The 19,693-nt window shown below is 42.5% G+C and overlaps 1 protein-coding gene across 2 annotated transcripts in view; it reads right to left on the bottom strand.

The window, feature by feature from the left end:
- Positions 1-19,693, bottom strand: part of MYOCD (myocardin) — a 56,804-nt gene that overhangs the window by 9,264 nt on the left and 27,847 nt on the right. Inside the window, exons 7-8 of one of the 2 annotated variants that reach the window (XM_040630051.1) lie at positions 3,075-3,983; positions 569-712 (exon numbers count right to left, since the gene is read on the bottom strand). In XM_040630051.1, coding sequence (XP_040485985.1) covers positions 569-712; positions 3,075-3,983 — 1,053 coding nt within the window. The remainder of the gene's footprint in view (positions 1-568; positions 713-3,074; positions 3,984-19,693) is intronic. The other variant, XM_040630052.1, reaches the window with a different exon arrangement.

The following is a 19,693-nucleotide window of genomic DNA, read 5'->3' as shown; positions in this document are numbered from 1 at the left end:
TCCTATGGAACGCCTGGGCCATCTCACACCTCTGTCCCCAAAGGACGCCCTGCCCGTCCTTGCCGCTCGTAGCGCTTCTGGGTCATTGGCCCTTTTGTCGGTCCCCTTATCACCTCTTCATTAGTCCGTGGAACTCCCCTTATCCCGGCTCCCATCTCTGATTTCCACCTGCTGGTATGTATCACCTCTTCCTTCTTCCACTGAGACTGCACCGTGACTCGAACTCTCTGCACCTTTCTAGACCTTCCCACACCTTCCTCTTTCTCGTGCATTATTTCCCCACGTGCCTCCATTTCAATCTTCGGCTCCACGGAAACTGGTGTGTTTGCCGTGTTGTTTCACGAGCAGACCACGCTCCTGTTAGTCCTCGCGATTTCCAGGATGACCCCGGGCAATGGCTCCTCGGAACACCCTAGCTTCTACCTGTCCATCCATGTCAGGCTGTCTCCAGTGGATCTGTTTTTATCTAAAATGTCACTTATTTCTGCCTTTGAACCTCCTCATTTGGAGGACGGGGCCACAGAAGAGGGAAAGAGGCAAAGTTTAAATCTTTTTTCCAGGTGCCTACCTTTTGCTGGACCCCTGGGCTTTTGGGACGAGGGGTGCCCCCAGCACCATGACTGCTGTCTGCCTGGGCTCCAGAGAAAGGGGGGTGAAGGCTGGAGGGCTGGGGAGAGAAGCTTGCAGGGTGGCTCTCGTGGACCCCTGAGTTCTGGAGGGAAGAAACAACAAATGAGGTGGCCTCCAGCAGCATACTTGAGAGCTTTTACTGACACTCCTGGTCCCTGCCCTGGTGTCTTCTCTGTTCAAGTCTCCCTAGATCCCAATACCGAAGTCTGAAATCTGGCTTTGTACACGTCACCCATTGCTCAAAAACCTTCCACGGCTCCCACGCTTCCACAGCATCGGGTCTCCACCTGCAACCAGTGTTTGAGATGCTCTAGGCCAATACCATTTCCTTCAAAACCTTGTATTCTATTAATCTCTCCCCGAGCTTCCCTCAGCACACCCTGTACATTGTACCTATCTTTTCCACATGGAATGTTCTTTCCCTGACTCTCGTTTTTTAACGTGACACTTCTCATTGAGTCCAACCTCTTTGCAAAAACTTCCTGGACATCTCCCCCCCTCCCCCCCCGCCAAGAAGACCTTTCTGGACCTTTCTAGCCCTTCGTGACCAATCTGCTTCCCCCGCCCTCCCCAACACGTCGTGCAACATGTGTTGCCGGAAGCATCGATCAGGAAGGTCGTTTTACACGGTTCTTTAAGTTTTTACCATGTAATTATTCATGTCCTCAAAGAGAGCTTTGTAAACTATGAGCCACTGCACAAATGTTAGTTCTTCCGGAGAGTATCCACGTGGTCAGAATGCTCGAAGGGTCCAGAGCTGTGTTTCCAGAACCATTTTTACCTTTGTTGCCTGGGACACCGTGCACTGAGTACACATCATCAGCGGTGACGATAACCCATGTGAAGCCCCAGCCCCTCCCAGAGCGCCCACTCCAAAGTGGGCACCATTCACTTGAATGTGCTGTTCTGGGGTGTACCAACATATTTCCATTCCCATCCCCATACTCCCCACGCTCCCAGGTTAGAGAACATTCGGACGGGGGGGGGGGGGCGTGCACTTTAGAATCAGATAACCCTGGGTTCCTGTGAGCCTGGCCTCCTGGGTTAACCTCCTAGAGCTTCACTTTCTTTCATGGCAAGTAGAGAATAAAGAATTGGAGCTCATGAGGTTGAGACAATTAACGAGATTACCCAGAGGCATGCGTCTTAATACTGGTCACGTGGCAGGATCCAATCACGTGGGTTTTCTTCCTCTTTCCTTTCTCATAAGGGAGATTTCAGAACTTTCGATGATGTAATTTTCTTTCTCAGACAGCCTTAGATAGACTTTCCTAATGATTTTTTAGCTTCACGGACAAGGAAAGTCTCTGACGGTCACCTTGGTCGCGTCTTTGAGCTAGTTACTGCCCTAAGCTGTCTCTACAACCGCCTGTCATTCAGCTCCAGCCACACTGGTCTTCCTTCTGGTCCCTGAGTATTCCACACACAACTCCCACCTCGGGGCTCTTGGCCTTGGTATTCTTCCTTCGCCTGCAAAGCCTTCACCCCAAATATTCACGAGGCTTTCTCCCTTACCTCCTACAAAGATTTGCTCAAATGGCCCCGGATCTTTGACTTAAAGTTGCAAACTTACAAATGCTCCATCCCCACTCCTCCCTGCTTTTTCTCCATAACATCGATCATCCTCTAGGGGCGCCTGGGTGGCTCAGTTGGTGAAGCCTCTGCCTTCAGCTCAGGACATGATCCCAGAGTCCTGGGACTGAGTCCCGCATTGGGCTCCCTACTGAGTGGGGAAAATGCTTCTCCCTCTCCCCCCTGCTTGTGCTCTCCCTTGCTATCTCTCTCTCTCAAATAAATAAGATCTTTAAAAAAAGATCTATCATCTTCTGACACATCATGTATTTCACGTGTTTATTTTATTTACTGTCTGTCTTCCCATGAGAAGAGGGATTTTTGTCTGGTTAGCTCATCCCTCATCCCCAGAGCCCAGAACGGGGGCTGGCACATAGTAGGTGCTCAGTAAATATTTGCACTATGCAGACCATTGCATGGAGAGAATAGTAAGGTCCCGTAACTTCCCCTTAGCTCTCTCAATGAATTGGTTTGGCCTATGGTAAGGCTTTACGCCAAGGAGTCCTGAAAAGGGGGCTTGGCAATGTGGCGCATCACCTGCTTTTATAAATAAAGTTTTATTGGAGCCCAGCCATGTGCATTCCTTTCCAAGCTGTGGATGTCTGTGTTCATGATACAAGGGTCCTGTTGAGTGGTTGTGACACAGACATCATAGGGCCCACAAAGGCAAAATATTCATTATCTAGCCTTTCGCACAATTTTGCCAACCTCAATCTCAGAGAAGAGAGTCCGGTCCACCGTCCAGAGCACAAGCTGCTTTTGGGCTGCTGGTAAACCCTTCCTATGACAACTTCCAGTGTCCTCTCTTGAGCCTTTGCCAAGCCCCCCACCCCTTCCAGAAAACGGGGTGCTGGGGGGGGAGGAGTTCTTACCTGTGCAGCGCACACCTGGCTGCTGGCAGGTGAGGCGACCCCGTGCCCTTCCCCTGGGGCGCCCGAAGAGGAGGGGACGAAATAATGGTTGTTGGGTGAGGGGGGCAAACTGATGTGCTGCGGGCTTTTGACGGCCCCCAGCGGCGAGTGCTGGGGGGAGCACTGGGGGCTGAGGAACGTGGAGGGCAGCGCATCGCTGTGGCCCGGCGCCCGGCGCCCCGCTGCTTCGCAGGCCTGCGCAGGGGCCTCCGAGCTGCCGCCTGGTCTCTTCCCGGGTCTCGGCTGCGGCGCGAAGGGACAGCTGGGCGCCGCGTCCTCCTGCTTGACCGGGACGGCCAGGAAGGGCGGCGGCTCCTCGGGGCAGCTGTTCCTCCTCTGTTTCTGCAGCTGCAGGCGCAGCTCCTCCACGTGCCGCTGCTCCTGCTGCAGCTTCCAGGTGAGCTCGTTGATCACCTTCTGCTTCTCCACCAGCATCTTGTCCTTCTCCGAGTCCAGCCCGTCCAGCTCCGGGGCCAGCGGGCCCCCGTTCAGGCTGCTCAGGAGGCTGTCGTCGGCGCACGCGTGGACCGGGGACGGGTGCAGGCAAAGGGACGGGGACGCGTCGTGGAAGGTGTCGGGCAGGGACCCGGCCCCGGACAGGTCGGACGAGGCGGGCGAGATCGGGGGGCTGGAGCTGGTGCTGCCGAAGTGGTAGAAGCCGTTGGACAAGGCGCCGGTGGACGGGGAGGACTGGTAGCCGGGCAGCGCGCTGCTGGGCGTCACGGGGAAAGTGACCGTCGTGATGTCCCCGAAGTTGGCCACGGGGTTCCCCGAACAGTCCTGGAAGGGCCGCAGCCGGTCCATGAGGGCAGTCTTGGTGCCTGACACCGGCAGGCCCCGGATTCGAAGCTGCTGTCTTAGTTCCGAGACCTACAGAAACCAGGCGTGGTTAGTGTGCTGGTTAAGGGCAATCTTAAAAAAAAAAAAAGTATTCCATGAGCTTTAAAACATCACAAGTGGGATTTTACAACATCCGCTTTTCTGTCACTTGCTTACAATTCTCTCCCCTCCCCTTGGTATCAATAGGTTTTTGCACCATGCTTTTTTTCTTTCTTTTTCACGACGCCAGAATCTTAGAAAGGGATAGCCCCCAGGAACCACAGAGGTAGTCAACTCTATGAGCTTCCAACCCCCACCCTGGGCCTCGCCCCATTTTACAGATGAGAAGACTGATCTCTGCCCGGGTTTAGCCATGGTTGGGCAACCAATCATCCCAAAGCACGCTGGTGCTCCAGGTCTTCTGCTGCTAGGTCACTGCTCTCCCTACCCGGCTCTTTCTGTCCCCGGGTTCTCCAACTCGTGCAGGTGCATTTTTAACGGTCCACACTCCCCTGGGACTGGGTTTCGAGAATCACGGTTCTCCATTAACAGTTATGTCCTGTTTTTTTTTTTTAATTAATTAATTTGAGAGGGAGAGAGAGTGAGCCTGAGCATGGGGAGGGGCAGAGGGAGAGGGAGAGAGAGAATCTTAAGCAGACTCCCCACTGAGCGTGGAGCCCCACACGGGGCTTGGTTCCACCACGCCAAGATCATGACCTGAGCCAAAACCAAGAGTCAGAGGCTCAACCGGCAGGGCCACCCAGGCGCCCCACTGACATCCTAATTTTAATAACTGGTTAGGTGAGTCATCTACTGAGAGAGAATGTGCCAGGATAAGACCATCAGGTCAAATCCCGACCTTGCCTCTTACTAGCTCAGAGATCAATCTGTGCCTCGGTTCCCCTTCTGTAAAATGGAGACCATCATACCGACCTTGTATGTCCCCATGGGGATTAAAATGGCTTAACATCTGTAAAGTGCTTGAAAGAGTGCCTTGCAAATGGATAGTGTGGTGGAAGCGTCTGCCGTTATTATGTTGATTCATGTGGGATGATTTCATCCCTGCATTTTTCAAATAATGTTCATAAGCAATAAGCTACAGATACCTAAAAATATGGGAACTAAATGAATGATAGTGTCTATGAACGACGGAATGCCTGAATCTATTAAAACTGATATTATATACAATGAAACATTGTTTATATTATTTTTTCTTGATTTTTACATTTAATTATTCGAGAGAGAAAGAGAGAGACAGCACATGAACAGGGGGAGGGGCAAAGGGAGAAGCAGACTCCCCGCTCAGCAGGGAGCCCGACACGGGACTCGATCCCAGGACCCTGGGACCATGACCTGAGCTGAAGGCAGACGCTTCACTGACTGAGCCACCCAGGCACCCACAAAAGATACATTTTTTAAAAAATGGCCAATAATGGACACGTACCAGCACTGGTAATCCAAATAAAATAAATATGGACATATTTTTGCGTTCATGAAATTGACCAAGGAATTAAGAACACTTTGTGTTAGGGAAGTAGCAGCAAAAATAAACAAATACAAATGTTTTTTAAGAGAGCTTGCCATTCCAAGCGCGGTCCTTGGACCACCAGCTCCGACCGAATCTGGGAGCGTATCAGGAATGCAGACACTCAGGCCTCCTCCCCACACCTACTGAATGAGAACCTGCACTTTACCCTGAGCCCCAGGTGATCCGGTGTGTATATCATGCTTGATAAATGTTGCCTCAGCCCACTGCGCCGGACAGTAGATTGGCACGCACATTCAGGACAGAAATTTGTACAACGTGTATTCTCTGGGAAGAACTTTAGTTTTTGTTTTTTTGTTGTTGTTTTTTAAAGTGGGCTCCATGCCCAACACAGGGCTTGAACTCACAACCCTGAGATCAAGACCTGAGATTAAGAGCCAGATGCTCTACCAACTGAGCCACCCAGGAGCCCCTGGCAAGAACGTTAAAAAATGTCAGTATATTTTGGTTGAGGAATTCCACTTCCGGGTATTTAGCCTGGGGCAGTCATTGGATACGTTAATAAATTCATGTACAAATTATATTTTTAATAGCAAAAATTTGGAAGTGAAGTGTCCCACAGAGGACTGTTAACAAGGTGGTAGAATGATATGCTATGAAAAATAAAAATTCTGGGATGCCTGGGTGACTCAGTGTCTGCCTTCGGCTCAGGTCATGATCCCAGGGTTCTGGGATCGAGTCCCGCATCGGGCTCCTTGCTCAGCTGGGAGCCTGCTTCTCCCTCTGCCTGCTGCTCTCCTTGCTTGTGCTCTCTCTCTGATAAATACATATATACATACATACATAAAATCTAAAAAAATAAAATAAACATTTTATTGAATATTGCAAGTTATGAAAAGTGCTTATGATATGTTAAACAAAAAAGCATGCCAGAAATTCATGCTCACAGGATTATTTTACAGCAAAAATTTTTATTTTTATTTTTTAACAATAATTTTTAAAAGAAAACCTGTCTACCTGTATTTTAATTTTACAGGGAAATATAATCTGCAATGCTATCTGTGGGTCAATTATCTTTTAAAATACTCTTTACTTCTCCCTACACTATCCTGTTTCAACAGTAAATAATTACTTTATCATCATTTAAAAGGTATTTTAAAAGGATTACAAAAACTCACACACACACACACACACACACACACACACACACACACACACACACACACCACCCCCCCCCTTCATGTTTCTGGCATTGTTTTATCCTTTTTTTCCCAGATTTGGTGGTTTGAAAAAGTGCAGAATGGCAACTCATTATTGTTTTAACTTTGAATTACTTAAAATTAATGAGTTCTACATTTATTTTTAGACTCTGTTCTGGCACTGAATATTTTAAACGACATCATTAAATAATGCAGCTCATATTCCGAAATAACATGAAATACTTGTTGTGTTCAGTTTACCTTACATTTCAGAGTATTATGCTGTGTGGGCTCGTTTGGGACAAAGGTTTGCATACACCTCCTTTCTACACGCACTGGTGTTTTAATTGCCGGTCACTCTTCAACCACGTATTATGGAAAATGTCTATCATACACAAAAGTTGATGAAAAAAGTATAATGAACCCCATGTACCCATCAACCAGCCCCAACAATGACCCATCCATGCCCAATCTTGATTCGTTTATACCCCAAACCACTTCCACTACATTTCTTAAATTATTTTGAAGCAAATCATATAATGGGATCTCTAAATATTCTGATATCTTTCTCCAAAAGATAAGTGCATTTTACAAAAAACACCAATAAAAGACCATTATCACACCTAAAACACATGAACAATTATTTCTTAATATCCATCGTATTTTCCCAGTTTTTAAATTTCCCATTATTTTCTGTCTCTCTCTCATGCTGTCATGCTTAGACAGTTTCTTAGAAACAAGAAAAAAAATCCATATCCTGGATTAGCAAAAAAAAAAAAAAAAAAAAAAAAAAAAAGATCACCTCCCCATTCTACCCTCCCAATTTCTGCCCCTGGTGTCACAATCTCGGGTGATACCTCTCCCCATACACCTAGTGGTCACGTACAATTAAGGTTTCTCCATCTGTCCCTCCCCCTTTCCATCCTCATTTTGAATGATAATTGCAAAACCTTTGAGATCACTCAAAAATAGAACTACTCTCCAATCTAGTAATCACACTACTGGGTATTTACTAAATAAGAAGAAAAAAACCAGGAATTCAAAGGCATACACGCACCCCTGTTTATAGCAGCATTATTTACAATAGCCAACTATGAAAGCAGCCCAAGTGTCCACTGATAGATGAGTGGATAAAGAAGATGTGGCGTGTATATAATAGACTAATACTCAGCCATAACAAAGAATGACATCTTACCATTTGCAACAACATGGATGGAGGTGGAGAGGATTATGCTATGTGAAATAAGTCAAAGAAAGACAAATACCACGTGACTTCACTCATATGCGGAATTTAAGAAACAAACAAAATGAACAAAGGAATAAAAAGAGAAGAGAGAGAGAGAGAGACAAACCAAGGACAGACTCTTAATTATAGAGAATGAACTGATGTTACCAGAGGGGAGGTGGGAGGGGAGCTGGGGGAAATATGTGATGGGGATCAAGGAGGGCACTTGTGATGAGCTCTGGGTGTTGTACGGAATTGTCGAATCACTATATTGTACACCTGAAACTAATACAACACTGCATGTTAACTATACTGGAATTTAAAATAAAATAAAATAAAATAAAATAAAATAAAATAAAATAAAATAAGAAAAAACAAAAAAAAATTCCTCACTTAAGTCCAAACCCCAGTTTTGTCATCTATAGGCTGGTTACCTTGCATAGCGTTTAGTCTCTTTTTTGGGAGGGTAAGCAAGACACTTACTCACTTAGTGTATGTTCTCAGGGCACCGTGTGCCTACAGTATAAACCGTAAACTCACGACTGATCAATACTCAAACTTGACAATGTGCAACCCATGCAGGGACGTGAGGTTGACAGGATAAATGTCGTATGTCTCCCAAACAGAACTCCAGGCTTCCTACTTTAACTTCTTAAAATACACAAATCAGTGTTACCAGAGAAACTAAAACTCAATCCTATGAATTTACCAAACTTATTTATACTGTAAAGCTTCTCCGGCTTCTACAGAAGGAGACGAAAGTCTGATTTTAGATGTCTGCATTCCGGATTGACTTGTGGGCTCTGGAAACACGAGACAAAGTTGTCAAATGACCAGATGAGATTGGGAGGGCTTCTACAGGTGGGGGAGAAAATGTAGAGATAAAAGAATCTCTTTTACATGTTAACCTGTGTCCTGGTGGAACTAACATATCTCCCCCAGTTTTCTCACCTGAGCTATCGGGGTTGGTGTTAGGGTTATCAACAGTATCTTTCTTCCAGGGGGACCTGGCTGGCTCAGTCGGTTAGGTGTCTGACTTCGGCTCAGGTCGTGATCTCAGGGTCCTGGGATTGAGCCCTGCATCGGTCTCCCTGCTCAGCGGGGAGTCTGTTCTCCCTCTGCTCCTCCCCCCACTCATGCTCTCTCCCTCTCTCAAATAAATAAATAAAATCTTTTAAAAAAAAAAACCAATATCTTTGTTCTATACAGCAAACCATTTTGTAGCATTCATGATAAAGAGGAATACCAAAAATATCTAGGATGATAATGAGTTATGCCTTATTCAGTCAGCCTCTTTGAGGTCCTGATTTTTATGTTCATAAGTAAAACCTATCTTTTAGGGTGAAAACGGAAGCAAACTTATACAGGAGGTCAACTGATGGTTTACACTCAAAAACTGGCAGCTCTACCCCCATCATTCCCTAGTAGCTATGCTAATTTATTATAACTCGAACCGGCCAATCGTTCTGAGCATGTGCACATCGAGGAAACCGTCTTTGGCGGCCCTGCCGGATGGTACATCACATCTGGACTACGTTGTCTGGGGTCAACGCAACTTCAGATCTACCTGACCCCCGGCTCCCATCCTAAGATAGACTACTTTTTATTTTTTATTTATTTTTTATTTTTTTTTTAATTTATTTATTCGACAGAAATAGAGACAGCCAGCGAGAGAGGGAACACAAGCAGGGGGAGTGGGAGAGGAAGAGGCAGGCTTCCAGCGGAGGAGCCTGATGTGGGGCTCGATCCCAGAACGCCGGGATCACGCCCTGAGCCGAAGGCAGACGCTTAACCGCTGTGCCACCCAGGTGCCCCGATAGACTACTTTTTAAAAAATCTTTTTTTGGGGGGCGCCTGGGTAGCGCAGTCGTTAAGTGTCTGTCTTCGGCTCAGGGCGTGATCCCGGCGTTCCGGGATCAGGTCCCACATCAGGCTCCTCTGCTGGGAGCCTGCTTCTTCCTCTCCCACTCCCCTGCTGTGTTCCCTCTCTTGCTGGCTGTCTCTCTGTCACATAAATAAATAAAATCTTAAAAAAAAAAAAATTACCCTTATTGGCACACGTAGACAAACCAGTGATTAACAACGCTGGAAGGAGCCTCGTTAGAGTAGCAAAAGACCCCCACACCTCCTCCATTGCATCCATCCCAACTTTCCAGTAGATAAAAGAACTCAAAGAGGACTAATGTAAACAAATCACAGTAAACTTGAAAGCAATTAATTTTCTAATTATATCATATTTTACAAAAGAATAAATTTATACATATTTTGTTATTAAAGTTATCTAGTAATTGTATGACAATTAGGGTAATTCTTTTTTTTTTTTTAAGATTTTATTTATTTATTCGACAGAGATAGAGACAGCCAGCGAGAGAGGGAACACAAGCAGGGAGTGGGAGAGGAAGAAGCAGGCTCCCAGAGGAGAATCCTGATGTGGGGCTCGATCCCAGAACGCCGGGATCACGCCCTGAGCTGAAGGCAGATGCTTAACGACTGAGCCACCCAGGCACCCCCAGCCCCAGGATGCTGTATTTTGTCAAATAACTTTTTCTGCATCAATTGAGGGGATCATATGGTTCTTGACTCTTCTTGTTGATATGATCTATCACACTGATTGATTTACAAATGTTGAACCACCCTTGCATCCCAGGGGATGAATCACTTGGTCATGATGCATAATCTTTTTAATGTGCTGTTGGATCCTATTAGCTGGGATCTTGTTGAGAATTTTAGCGTCCATATTCATCAGGATATTGGTCTGTAATTCTCCTTTTTGATGGGATCTTTCCTGGTTTGGGGATGAGAGTAATACTGGCCTTATAGAATGAGTTTGTTAGTTTTCCTTCTGTTTCTATTTTTAGAAACAACTTCAGGAGAATAAATTATTTCTTCTTTAGATAATTTGGTAAATTCCCCTAGAAATCCATCAGACCCTGGACTCTTGTTTTTGGGGAGAGTTTTGATCACTGCTTCAATCTCTTCATAATTAATCAGTCTGTTTAAATAATCAATTTCTTCCTGTTTCAGTCTTGGTAGTTTATAGGTTTCCAGGGAAGGCATCCATTTCTTCCAGGTTGTTTAATTTATTGGCATAAAGCTGTTGATAAAAGTATCTAATGATCCTTCCTATTTCTTTGGTGTTGGTTGTGATCTCTCCCCTTTCATTCATAATTTTATTAATTTGGGTCCTTTCTCCATTCTTTTGAATAAGTTTGGCCAGTGGCTTATCAATCTTATTTATTTTTTCAAAAGAACCAGCTTCTAGTTCTGTTGATCTGCTCTACTGTGCTTCTGGTTTCTAATTCATTGATCCTCTGCTCTAATCTTGATCTTTGCTTTCTCATGCGTGGGTTAGGCTGTTCTTCTGTTCCAGCTCCAGCTTTTGAGGTCAGAATATAAAAATACCGCTTTAGATTTTTCTATTCTTTTAGTGAGGCTTGGATAGTATGTATTTCCCAGGACTGCCTTTACAGTGTCCCATAGGTTTTCACCTGATGATTGGTCTCCAAAATTGCTTAATCTGATTTTTAAGTTTCTGGTTTACCCAATCATTCTTGAGCAGGATGGTTTTTAGTTTCCACGTGTTTGAGTTTCTTCCCAATTTTTCACTTTGTGATTGAGTTCCAGTTTCAAAGCAATGTGGTCTGAGAATATGCAGAATAAACCTCAGTCTTTTGGTATCCAGTTGAGACCTGTTTTGTGACCCACATATATAATTCTGTTCTGGAGAAAGTTCTGTATTGCATTCCATAAGAATAGTATTCTCTTGTTCTGAGGGTGTAGTGTTCTGTATATATCTATAGAGTCCATCTGGTCCAGTATGTCATTCAAAGCTCTTGTTTCTTTCTTGATTTTCTGCTTGCTAAGAGTAGGGTTGAGGTCCCTATTGTGTGTGTTATTATCTCTATGTCTCTTTATTCTGGTTAAAATTGGCTTGTGTATCTAGCTTCTCCTATTTGAGGCATAGATATTTATAAGTGTCATATCCACTTGTTGGATACATCCTTTAAGAAATAATATAGTGTCCTGTATCTCTAACTACGGTCTTTAGTTTAAAATCTAATCTGTCTGATATGAAATTGTTACCCCAGCTTTTCTTTTGGGGTCTATTGGCATGAAAAATGGTTTCCATCCCTTCACTTTCCAGTCTGGATGTATCTTTAGGTTCAAAATGAGTCTCTTGTGAACCCAGCAAATGGATGGGTCATGTCTTTTTATCCAATCTGCAACCCTGTGGCATTTATGGGAGCATTTAGGCCATTCACATTGAGTGATTATTGAGAGAGATGATTTTAATGATACCATGTTTATGAAGTCTTTGTTTCTATAGATTGTAGATTTCTGTTCTGTATCACTCTTGGGGTCTTTTTACTTTATAGAACCCCCTTAATATTTCTTGTAGGGCTGGCTTGGTGGTCACATATTCTTTCAGTTTCTGCCAGTCTTGGAAAGTCTTGTCCCTCCATCAAATATGAATGACAGCCTTGCTGGATAAAGGATCCTTGGCTGCATGTTATTCTCAGATAGAGCTCTGAAAATACCTTTCCAACCCTTCCTGGCCTGCCAGGTCTGTGTGTAGACAGGCCTGATGTTATTCTGATATTCCTCCCTCTGTATGTGAGGATTTTCTTCCCTGGCCACTTTCAAGGCCTTATCCTTGGGTTTAATATTTGTGAATTGCACTATGTTGTGATGTGGTGTAGGTCTGTTCTCATTGATCTTGGGAGGGTCCTCTCTGCCTCTTGTACACAAATGTTTCCTTTTGCCAGATTAGGGGAAGTTCTCGCTAAAAATTTCTTCAAATATCCTATTCTAGACCTCTCTTTTCTCCACCCCCCTCCTCCCCGGGGATGCCAATGATTCTAACACTGGAGTGTTTCATTGAGTCAGTGTCTCCCATAATCTACAGTCTTGAATTGGATTTTGAGGTAAGTTTTTATTTTAACCTTCTCTTCTATCCATCCCATCTTCAATTCACTAATTTGTTCTTCTGCCTCATTTACCCTGGCTGAGAGCATCTAGTTTAGACTGCATATGATTCATAGCATTTTCAATTTCTGCCAGATTCACTCTCATTCTTATAGAGATTCTATATTCTCATTAATATTTTCATTAATATTTTTTCAAGCCTACACATCATCTTGACCATTGTTACTCTGAATTCCATTTCTGATAATTTGGTTATATCTGTATCCATCAGTTCTGTGGCAGAGGCCACAGACTCATTATCTTTGTTTGCTGGGGGGGTTTTCCTCCCTCGTGGCTCCTGATGAGGAGAGGTTGCGGGGATGCGAGCCCAAATTATTGACCAGGACCCAGGCAGTGTGTGCGTGTTTTTGTGACCTTAGGGATGTGGGCTTCTTGATTTTTCAGCCTGCCTTCTGGGGGAGGGACCTGCTGCACGGATACTCAGGCAACCCTGTTTGGTGAGTCTCTGTGTGTCCCCTGTGAGGATGGGGATAAGGCACACTGTGAGCAGTGTGCCAGGCTTTTTGTTCTCTGGTGGCTTTCCTGGCGGTTGCTGTGCCTGCAGAGAGTAGCAGTGGCCGTGTCCCAGCCTCTGCCTCAAGAACAGAGAGATCGCAGTCCTCTCCTCCTGAGGCCTCTATTACCCCAACTCTGTTTATGTCAGTTGCTGCTAAAAACCACAGCATCCCGGGTTGTGCACCTCACAGCCACTCTCCCAGCCCTCGCTTCCAGGCCTATACGTCTCTGTCTTTTGTGCTTCTAACACCGCCAGCCGCTCCTGGTTCCTGTCGCCGGCGCTCCCGGTTCCCCTGTTTCGAGTGTGGTTCCCGCGCGGCTCGAACTCCGGTTCTCAGTCTGGTGTGCACCCGCTCCCAGCTCCCTGGTTTCAGTCTGGTTCAGTGACACTCCTGGGACTCTGGTTGTCAGTTTGGTTGCCCACGGTTCCTGGAAACTACGGTCTCAGTCTGCTCTCTCGCGGGTGTCGGTCCATCCATCCAGTGCTGGTAATACTGCTTCGGTGCCCTTAGTGTGGTGGCTCCCTCCCTTCTGTTTATCTTCTGATATCTGTGCACGGATTCATGGCTCCCCACTTTGTACGCAATACTCAGGGCTGGAGATGTTCATTTGTGAGTCCAGATGCATCTTCCTGCGTCACAGGCTGATTTGTGGGTGTTTGTTCAGGATGGTCTGTACATATCCACCTTGACTCAGGGGCCGGCTGAAAAAGGGGTCCCCTACTCCTCTGCCATCTTTTTCTCCTCCCCCACTGTTGCTCCAATCTCTTTTATGGGTCAAGAAATTTTTATATCTTGCTACCATATAAAACACATTAATACCCTTCCCATTTCTTGGGTTCTTCTGAACAATTCCTTTTTTACTCTCTTAAAGTTTAGCTCATATTCCATGGTCAGGTGGATTCAGATCTTCTGTTACTTGGGGGCTTGCCTGGGAATGAAGAATGTGCATGATCACTTTGCTGTGTCCTAGAAGGATCAGTGCCAGGGAGGCAACAGTTTCTTGGGGGGGTGGGGAGAACATGGGGCTGTGTATGAAAAGGATAATAGTAAGAGTTGAGAGTTGTATTCAATCAATGGGCTAATTTTCTTACAAAGTAAGAACTGTCCCTCTCCTTTTCTGTGTGCTTTTGATGTTCAATTTGATTGGTGGTACCCATTCTAAGTAAATATAGGATCTGAACTTGAAAGTAATATGGCATTTTATTAGATATGTTCTCTTTAAAAATGAGTTTTATTCTCATGGTTTTAGTCTCTTTCCTAGGTATTTAGAGTTTTCCCTAAAACAATTCTGATTATTTTCAAGTTTAAAAACATCCCAAAATTATTTAAGCACTACAACATATGTAAGAAGAATGAAAAATAAAGTGATGATTTGAAGGGAAAATGACCCTAACTCAGTAGCTTACCTTCTTATTCTGGAATCTATCCAAAAACATCAAGAAAATAGTAAAACAAAATACAATCTCTGTTTTTGGTCAAATCTGGAAAAGAGACCAAATATTTGTAAGGGCTCATAAGCAGCACAGGGTCATACAGAGACTATGTGAAGAATGAGAGAAAAGCAGGGAGAAAGAGCCCAGGTTGGGCTGGCGCAGAGGTTGTCAGAGTTCTCGAAGGTGAAGAACATGTTGTGAAAGGTGTAGGGAGAAAACTTTTCCTTCTTCCTTATAGGCTCTTTGGCTGGTCTAAATGTTAAGTTGTTATAAGAGTAGTAGGAAAAATGTCATACATTAGAGCCTCCAAAGACAGTAAAGTAAGGTTTATATGCCATCCAGAGCTAAAGACAAGCGGGCATGGCAAAGGGAAGGAAGACAATTCACAAAAAGATTTTATAATTTTGATAAGCAAAGAAATATTTGCCATGACATGCAGATAAGTCTGATAAAAATTATCTTTGGTATTAGTTTTTCTCTTGGTATGGGCCCCTTTACCTATATTCTTTTAGGCAATGAGTCTGTTTGGTTTGCTTATCTTCAACAGAAATAATCCACATATACAGTGGCACCATTTGGGGTCATGTATTGTGTTCCCCCTCATTCTCACCTTTGAAACTTTCCCAAGAAGTTTCATACTTTGGAACAGGTTAGTGAATTGTTCCATCTTACTGAACCATTCTCCTATTCTGGCAATAGGTCAGTTCATTTAAACTTATTTCAGGAGGTGGTGATGCAGGTGAGATTCACAGTTTTCAATAGGCTTTATTGACTCCATTAAGTCAACCTTAGGTTTAAAGCTGTGATCACTTAAATGACTCTATGCATGTCTCTCTCCAAATATGACATTCCAATCAAAGTCTTGGGAATATAATCAATATATCCAACTGTTTCCTGTTACAAGAGGACATATTATTAATGAACTTATAAAAATAATGTGTTTCTATGAAAATAATAATATTCAATGAAATGTTTCCAAAATCTGGAGGGATCAGATAGGGAGAAAAAAGTTTTATTTTTTTCACAAAGATATATTACCAATTTGCTGATAGCCTATGGAAAAAGAGAAAAAGGTTTTCTTAAATCTGGGAAAACATAACATAAAAGCAACAAGGTTTCAAACAAAAAGTTATGAGATTACTCATAAAAGAGTATAGTCATCACCATCAGTTTATTCAGTCCCTTCAAATTAATTTCTGTTGATCTTGATCTTTTGTTAGCAGTTTTAGGAAGCTGTCAGTTTCTCCATTAAGAGTTTTTGCAGAATTCGTGCCTTATTCAGTGGTATGATCTTAAAGTTACCAGAGACACCTTATTCCAGAGCACTTGTAAGTTCTTTTCCCATGAATCTTTCTGAAGGTGAAACATTTGCAAAGCAACAGAATAAGACAGTAACTCTCTATAAATAAATTTTAAAAAGTCTTAAAAATGACCATGATTACAGGTCTGATGAAAGCTTTTATAATGCAATTGACAAGGCAATTTGGTTCTTTGACAGAAAACATTTTTAAGATTTTCTTTATTTATTTTTGAGAGAGAGAGAGTGTGCATGAGTGAGAGAACAACAGAGGGAGTCGGCAAGCAGACTCCCTGCTGAGCAGGGAGCCTGACTCAGGCTTGGTCCCAGGACGCTTCTCGATCATAATCTGAGCTGAGTAGATGCTTAACGGCTGAGCACCAAGTCCCCATTGTTTGTCTTTTATTTTCCTTTTTCCAATCTGAAATAACCAGCTTTATTTTTAGACAAAATTGCTTTCTTTTCCCTTAACAAAAATGATCTGCATCTCATAACTTTCTGCATAAGAACACAACTTGCTTTTTTCCTTTCATACTGAGTTGTCTTCCTATTTCTCATAGTTTTAATTATATTAGCATTCTTAATCCTCAAAAACCCTAATATGTAGTGAAAATTAAGTAGTCAATTGTGAACTGATGACACCAGCATTAGATTGGCAAATTTATGAATACATTTCGCAACCTCTGAAGCAAACACTTTCTCAAAGTATACATTTTTGTAATAGCAAGCTGAAAGTGAATAAACTGTTCAGTAGTGTATTTCCTCAATTTTACTTTAGAAGTATACAGATAATAAATTTTCATCATTATTTAGCTTAGGAATCTCTAAGATTGTAAGTTACCAAAGAAATTTAAAACTTTTAATAGACGCCATCATAAAACACTTAATTATTGCTAGAAAGTTTACTTAATTTTTGTCCCACTTGGGGCACCTTGGTGGCTCAGTCAGTTAAGCAACCAACTCTTGGTTTCGGATTCAGATCATGATCTCTGGGTCTGGATTGTGTCCTGTGATGAGCTCCACATGCAGCAGGGAGTCTATTTCAGGCTCTCTCTCCCTCTGCCCCTCCTCCTGTTCTCCCTCTCTCTGTCAAATAAATAATAAATTCAAAAATGTTTTTACCCACTTATATTTGTTTATTTCACTTGTTCTTAACAATCATACTTAGATTACTCATAAAATATTTGAGACATTAAATCAACTAAATCATCATCTTAAGTAATTTTCTTGCTGACAAATTTTGAAACAGATTAACATTAGGCTTATTTGACTTTTAGTAAACCTAGGTAGAATTAGGTATTATACTTAATTGCTAGTAACCTTAAAGGATTCCTATTTGTAATTGACAACAAGCTTAAAGTAGTTTTTATTTACTGAAATATTTTCTCAGATCATGTCAAGACTTGAAAAGCATTTGGTTGGATTTCTATTCTATTTCTGAGAGTTTTTAGGGCCAATTCATATAGAGACTTTATTTTAAACCAATTAAATATGAGATTTACAAGTTTTTCTGGCAGTGCTGTCCGATAGAAATATATCACAAATCTACCAACAGCCATATATAGACACATAGAAATGTATGTCGTACCAAACATAGCAAACAGAGACCTGATAGCTTTTATTCTAAAATTTTGACTATGAGTAAGATGAAAGAATACAAAAAACTAACTAGTTTATAAAGAATAGATGGATCCAAACTTTTTCGTTTTTGTTTTTGGCAAGTTGGAAGAAGTTAAATGTACTTGCTCAGATGGCTAAAGCTTTTTACTATTTATGGAGATGACTTTGCAGATTTGTATTTGCCCACTTGACAAGTAATCTTATGGAGACTGTGGACCAAAGTTTGGCCAAAGGAGCTTTTATAGAAGTTTGTATTTTTAAAAGCCTCTTTTTTCCTATTTTTTAAAAAATTCAGTGTCGGGTAATTGTTGACAGTGTTCCAGTTATCTCCTGGGGTGTTTATATTTCAAAGGCAAGGTAATATTTAAATCTTGAGGATAAAGAGCGTAAGTTTTCTCCTATAATTTTTGAGGGTACGTTCATTATCAAGTTTAGAGTAATTACTATTTAAATCTTTCCTTTTTTTTTTTTTTTAAAGTGCAGGACAATTTTAATGTATATTTTTTATAATATCTGCAGGTGTTTGAAAGCAAATGGGGAAAAAGTCTGAGTGGACTTTGAGTTGTGCTTAGCATTATGCTTTTGTTTCTCTAAAGGTTGAAGTTGTAAATCAAGAATTTGTTGATTTTACCTCCTTTATTTATTCTTTGGCATTTCTGTAGCTATCCTCAAAAAATTGGATAGCTGCTTCTGATGTAATCTTAAAGCTTGACCGTACACCCAACCACAATAATATTTTAGATTTGCCTTTTTTATATCAAGGAGAAAATTTCCCCTAAGAGAAATGAAAGATTTCTATGTTCCAGAACTTCATGGTTTGGTGCAGTAAGCCTTTTCAGAAAGCTCTGTATAAAGCATTCAACAAAGGCGTTCGGATGCACAAAGCTGTTTCTATTGCACAATTCAAGTTCAACCAATTCGCCTTAGTAGGGAGAACTTCTATTACTTCTATTAGTCCCTGAGCATTGGCCATCAGTTGATCCATTTTCCTGATCATTTTAGGGGCCTGGGAGAAATTATGGCCATCTGTTTCCTCTGTGAGAGGGTTTCCCTAGGGAGCCATCTGGCTCATCTGTTAACTACAGTATAATTGTGGGTGGGAAGACTTTCTCCTTGGTCATTCAGGTCCTGTGAATGGAATTGTAAATGACCACTAATCTCTAATTCCTCTCTAAATTTGGTAGGATCTTCTGAAAGTGGAGATAAAAGTGTTCATAATTTAAAAAAGATCTGTTGTTTTCAGAGGCCATGAATTCTTTGTGTGTTGGGGGGTGGGTCCTGGACCTCCACAAATGATGTTGCATAGGAAGGCCTGATGCTGGAAGAGCCTGACTTTAGAGCCCTGGCAAGAGAAGGAGGAGTTGTAACCTGTATAGCTAAGCGTGAGAGCAGGCCAGAGCACTCCCTGTAAATCTTGCAGGCTAAGGGAGTTAAAGAGGCAGCTGGATGTGTAAGGGATTTTCTGGGAAGGTGGAGGAGTTCCGGAACTAAGGAGATTTGCTAAGAAAATGGGGCCAGGTTTTGGAAAGGGAATATACATTAGATGTATATTTTTTCATAGGAAAAGTGATTTGCTAAAAGTATCCACAGAAAATGATATAACAAAATCAGAATGTATATCATAGAAGAAATAGAAAAATGGCAAAGTAAGCCATGAAAAGCACCAGGATAGTTTTACAGGGCAGTTCTCCAAAACTGTTAAAAAATAGAAAATTATAATATTATTTAAATTGATGTTGAGCATAGAAAAAAATGACTGAAAATGTCAATTTTTTTTTTTTTAAAGAGAAATACAAACTGTTAGCAAATCTAACACAGGTAGTTGAGAAGAAAAAGAAACACTATGGATCACTAACTCTGATGCCAACACCTACTCCTAAACAATTAATAAGACTAAATAAATAGCTACTTCACCACTGAGTCTTGGATTCTGGCTCAGCTTTGAGAACTGTTTGTAAGAAATGTTTGATGCCTAACCTTTTCATCAAAAAATTCAACTGGGAAAGACACTGTCTACA

This window comes from Ursus maritimus, unplaced genomic scaffold (genome assembly GCF_017311325.1).
Source record: "Ursus maritimus isolate PB19 unplaced genomic scaffold, ASM1731132v1 scaffold_14, whole genome shotgun sequence".
NCBI lineage: Eukaryota > Metazoa > Chordata > Mammalia > Carnivora > Ursidae > Ursus > Ursus maritimus.
Note: the sequence above shows the minus strand (reverse complement) of the source record. Positions and strands in the feature narration are given on the sequence as shown.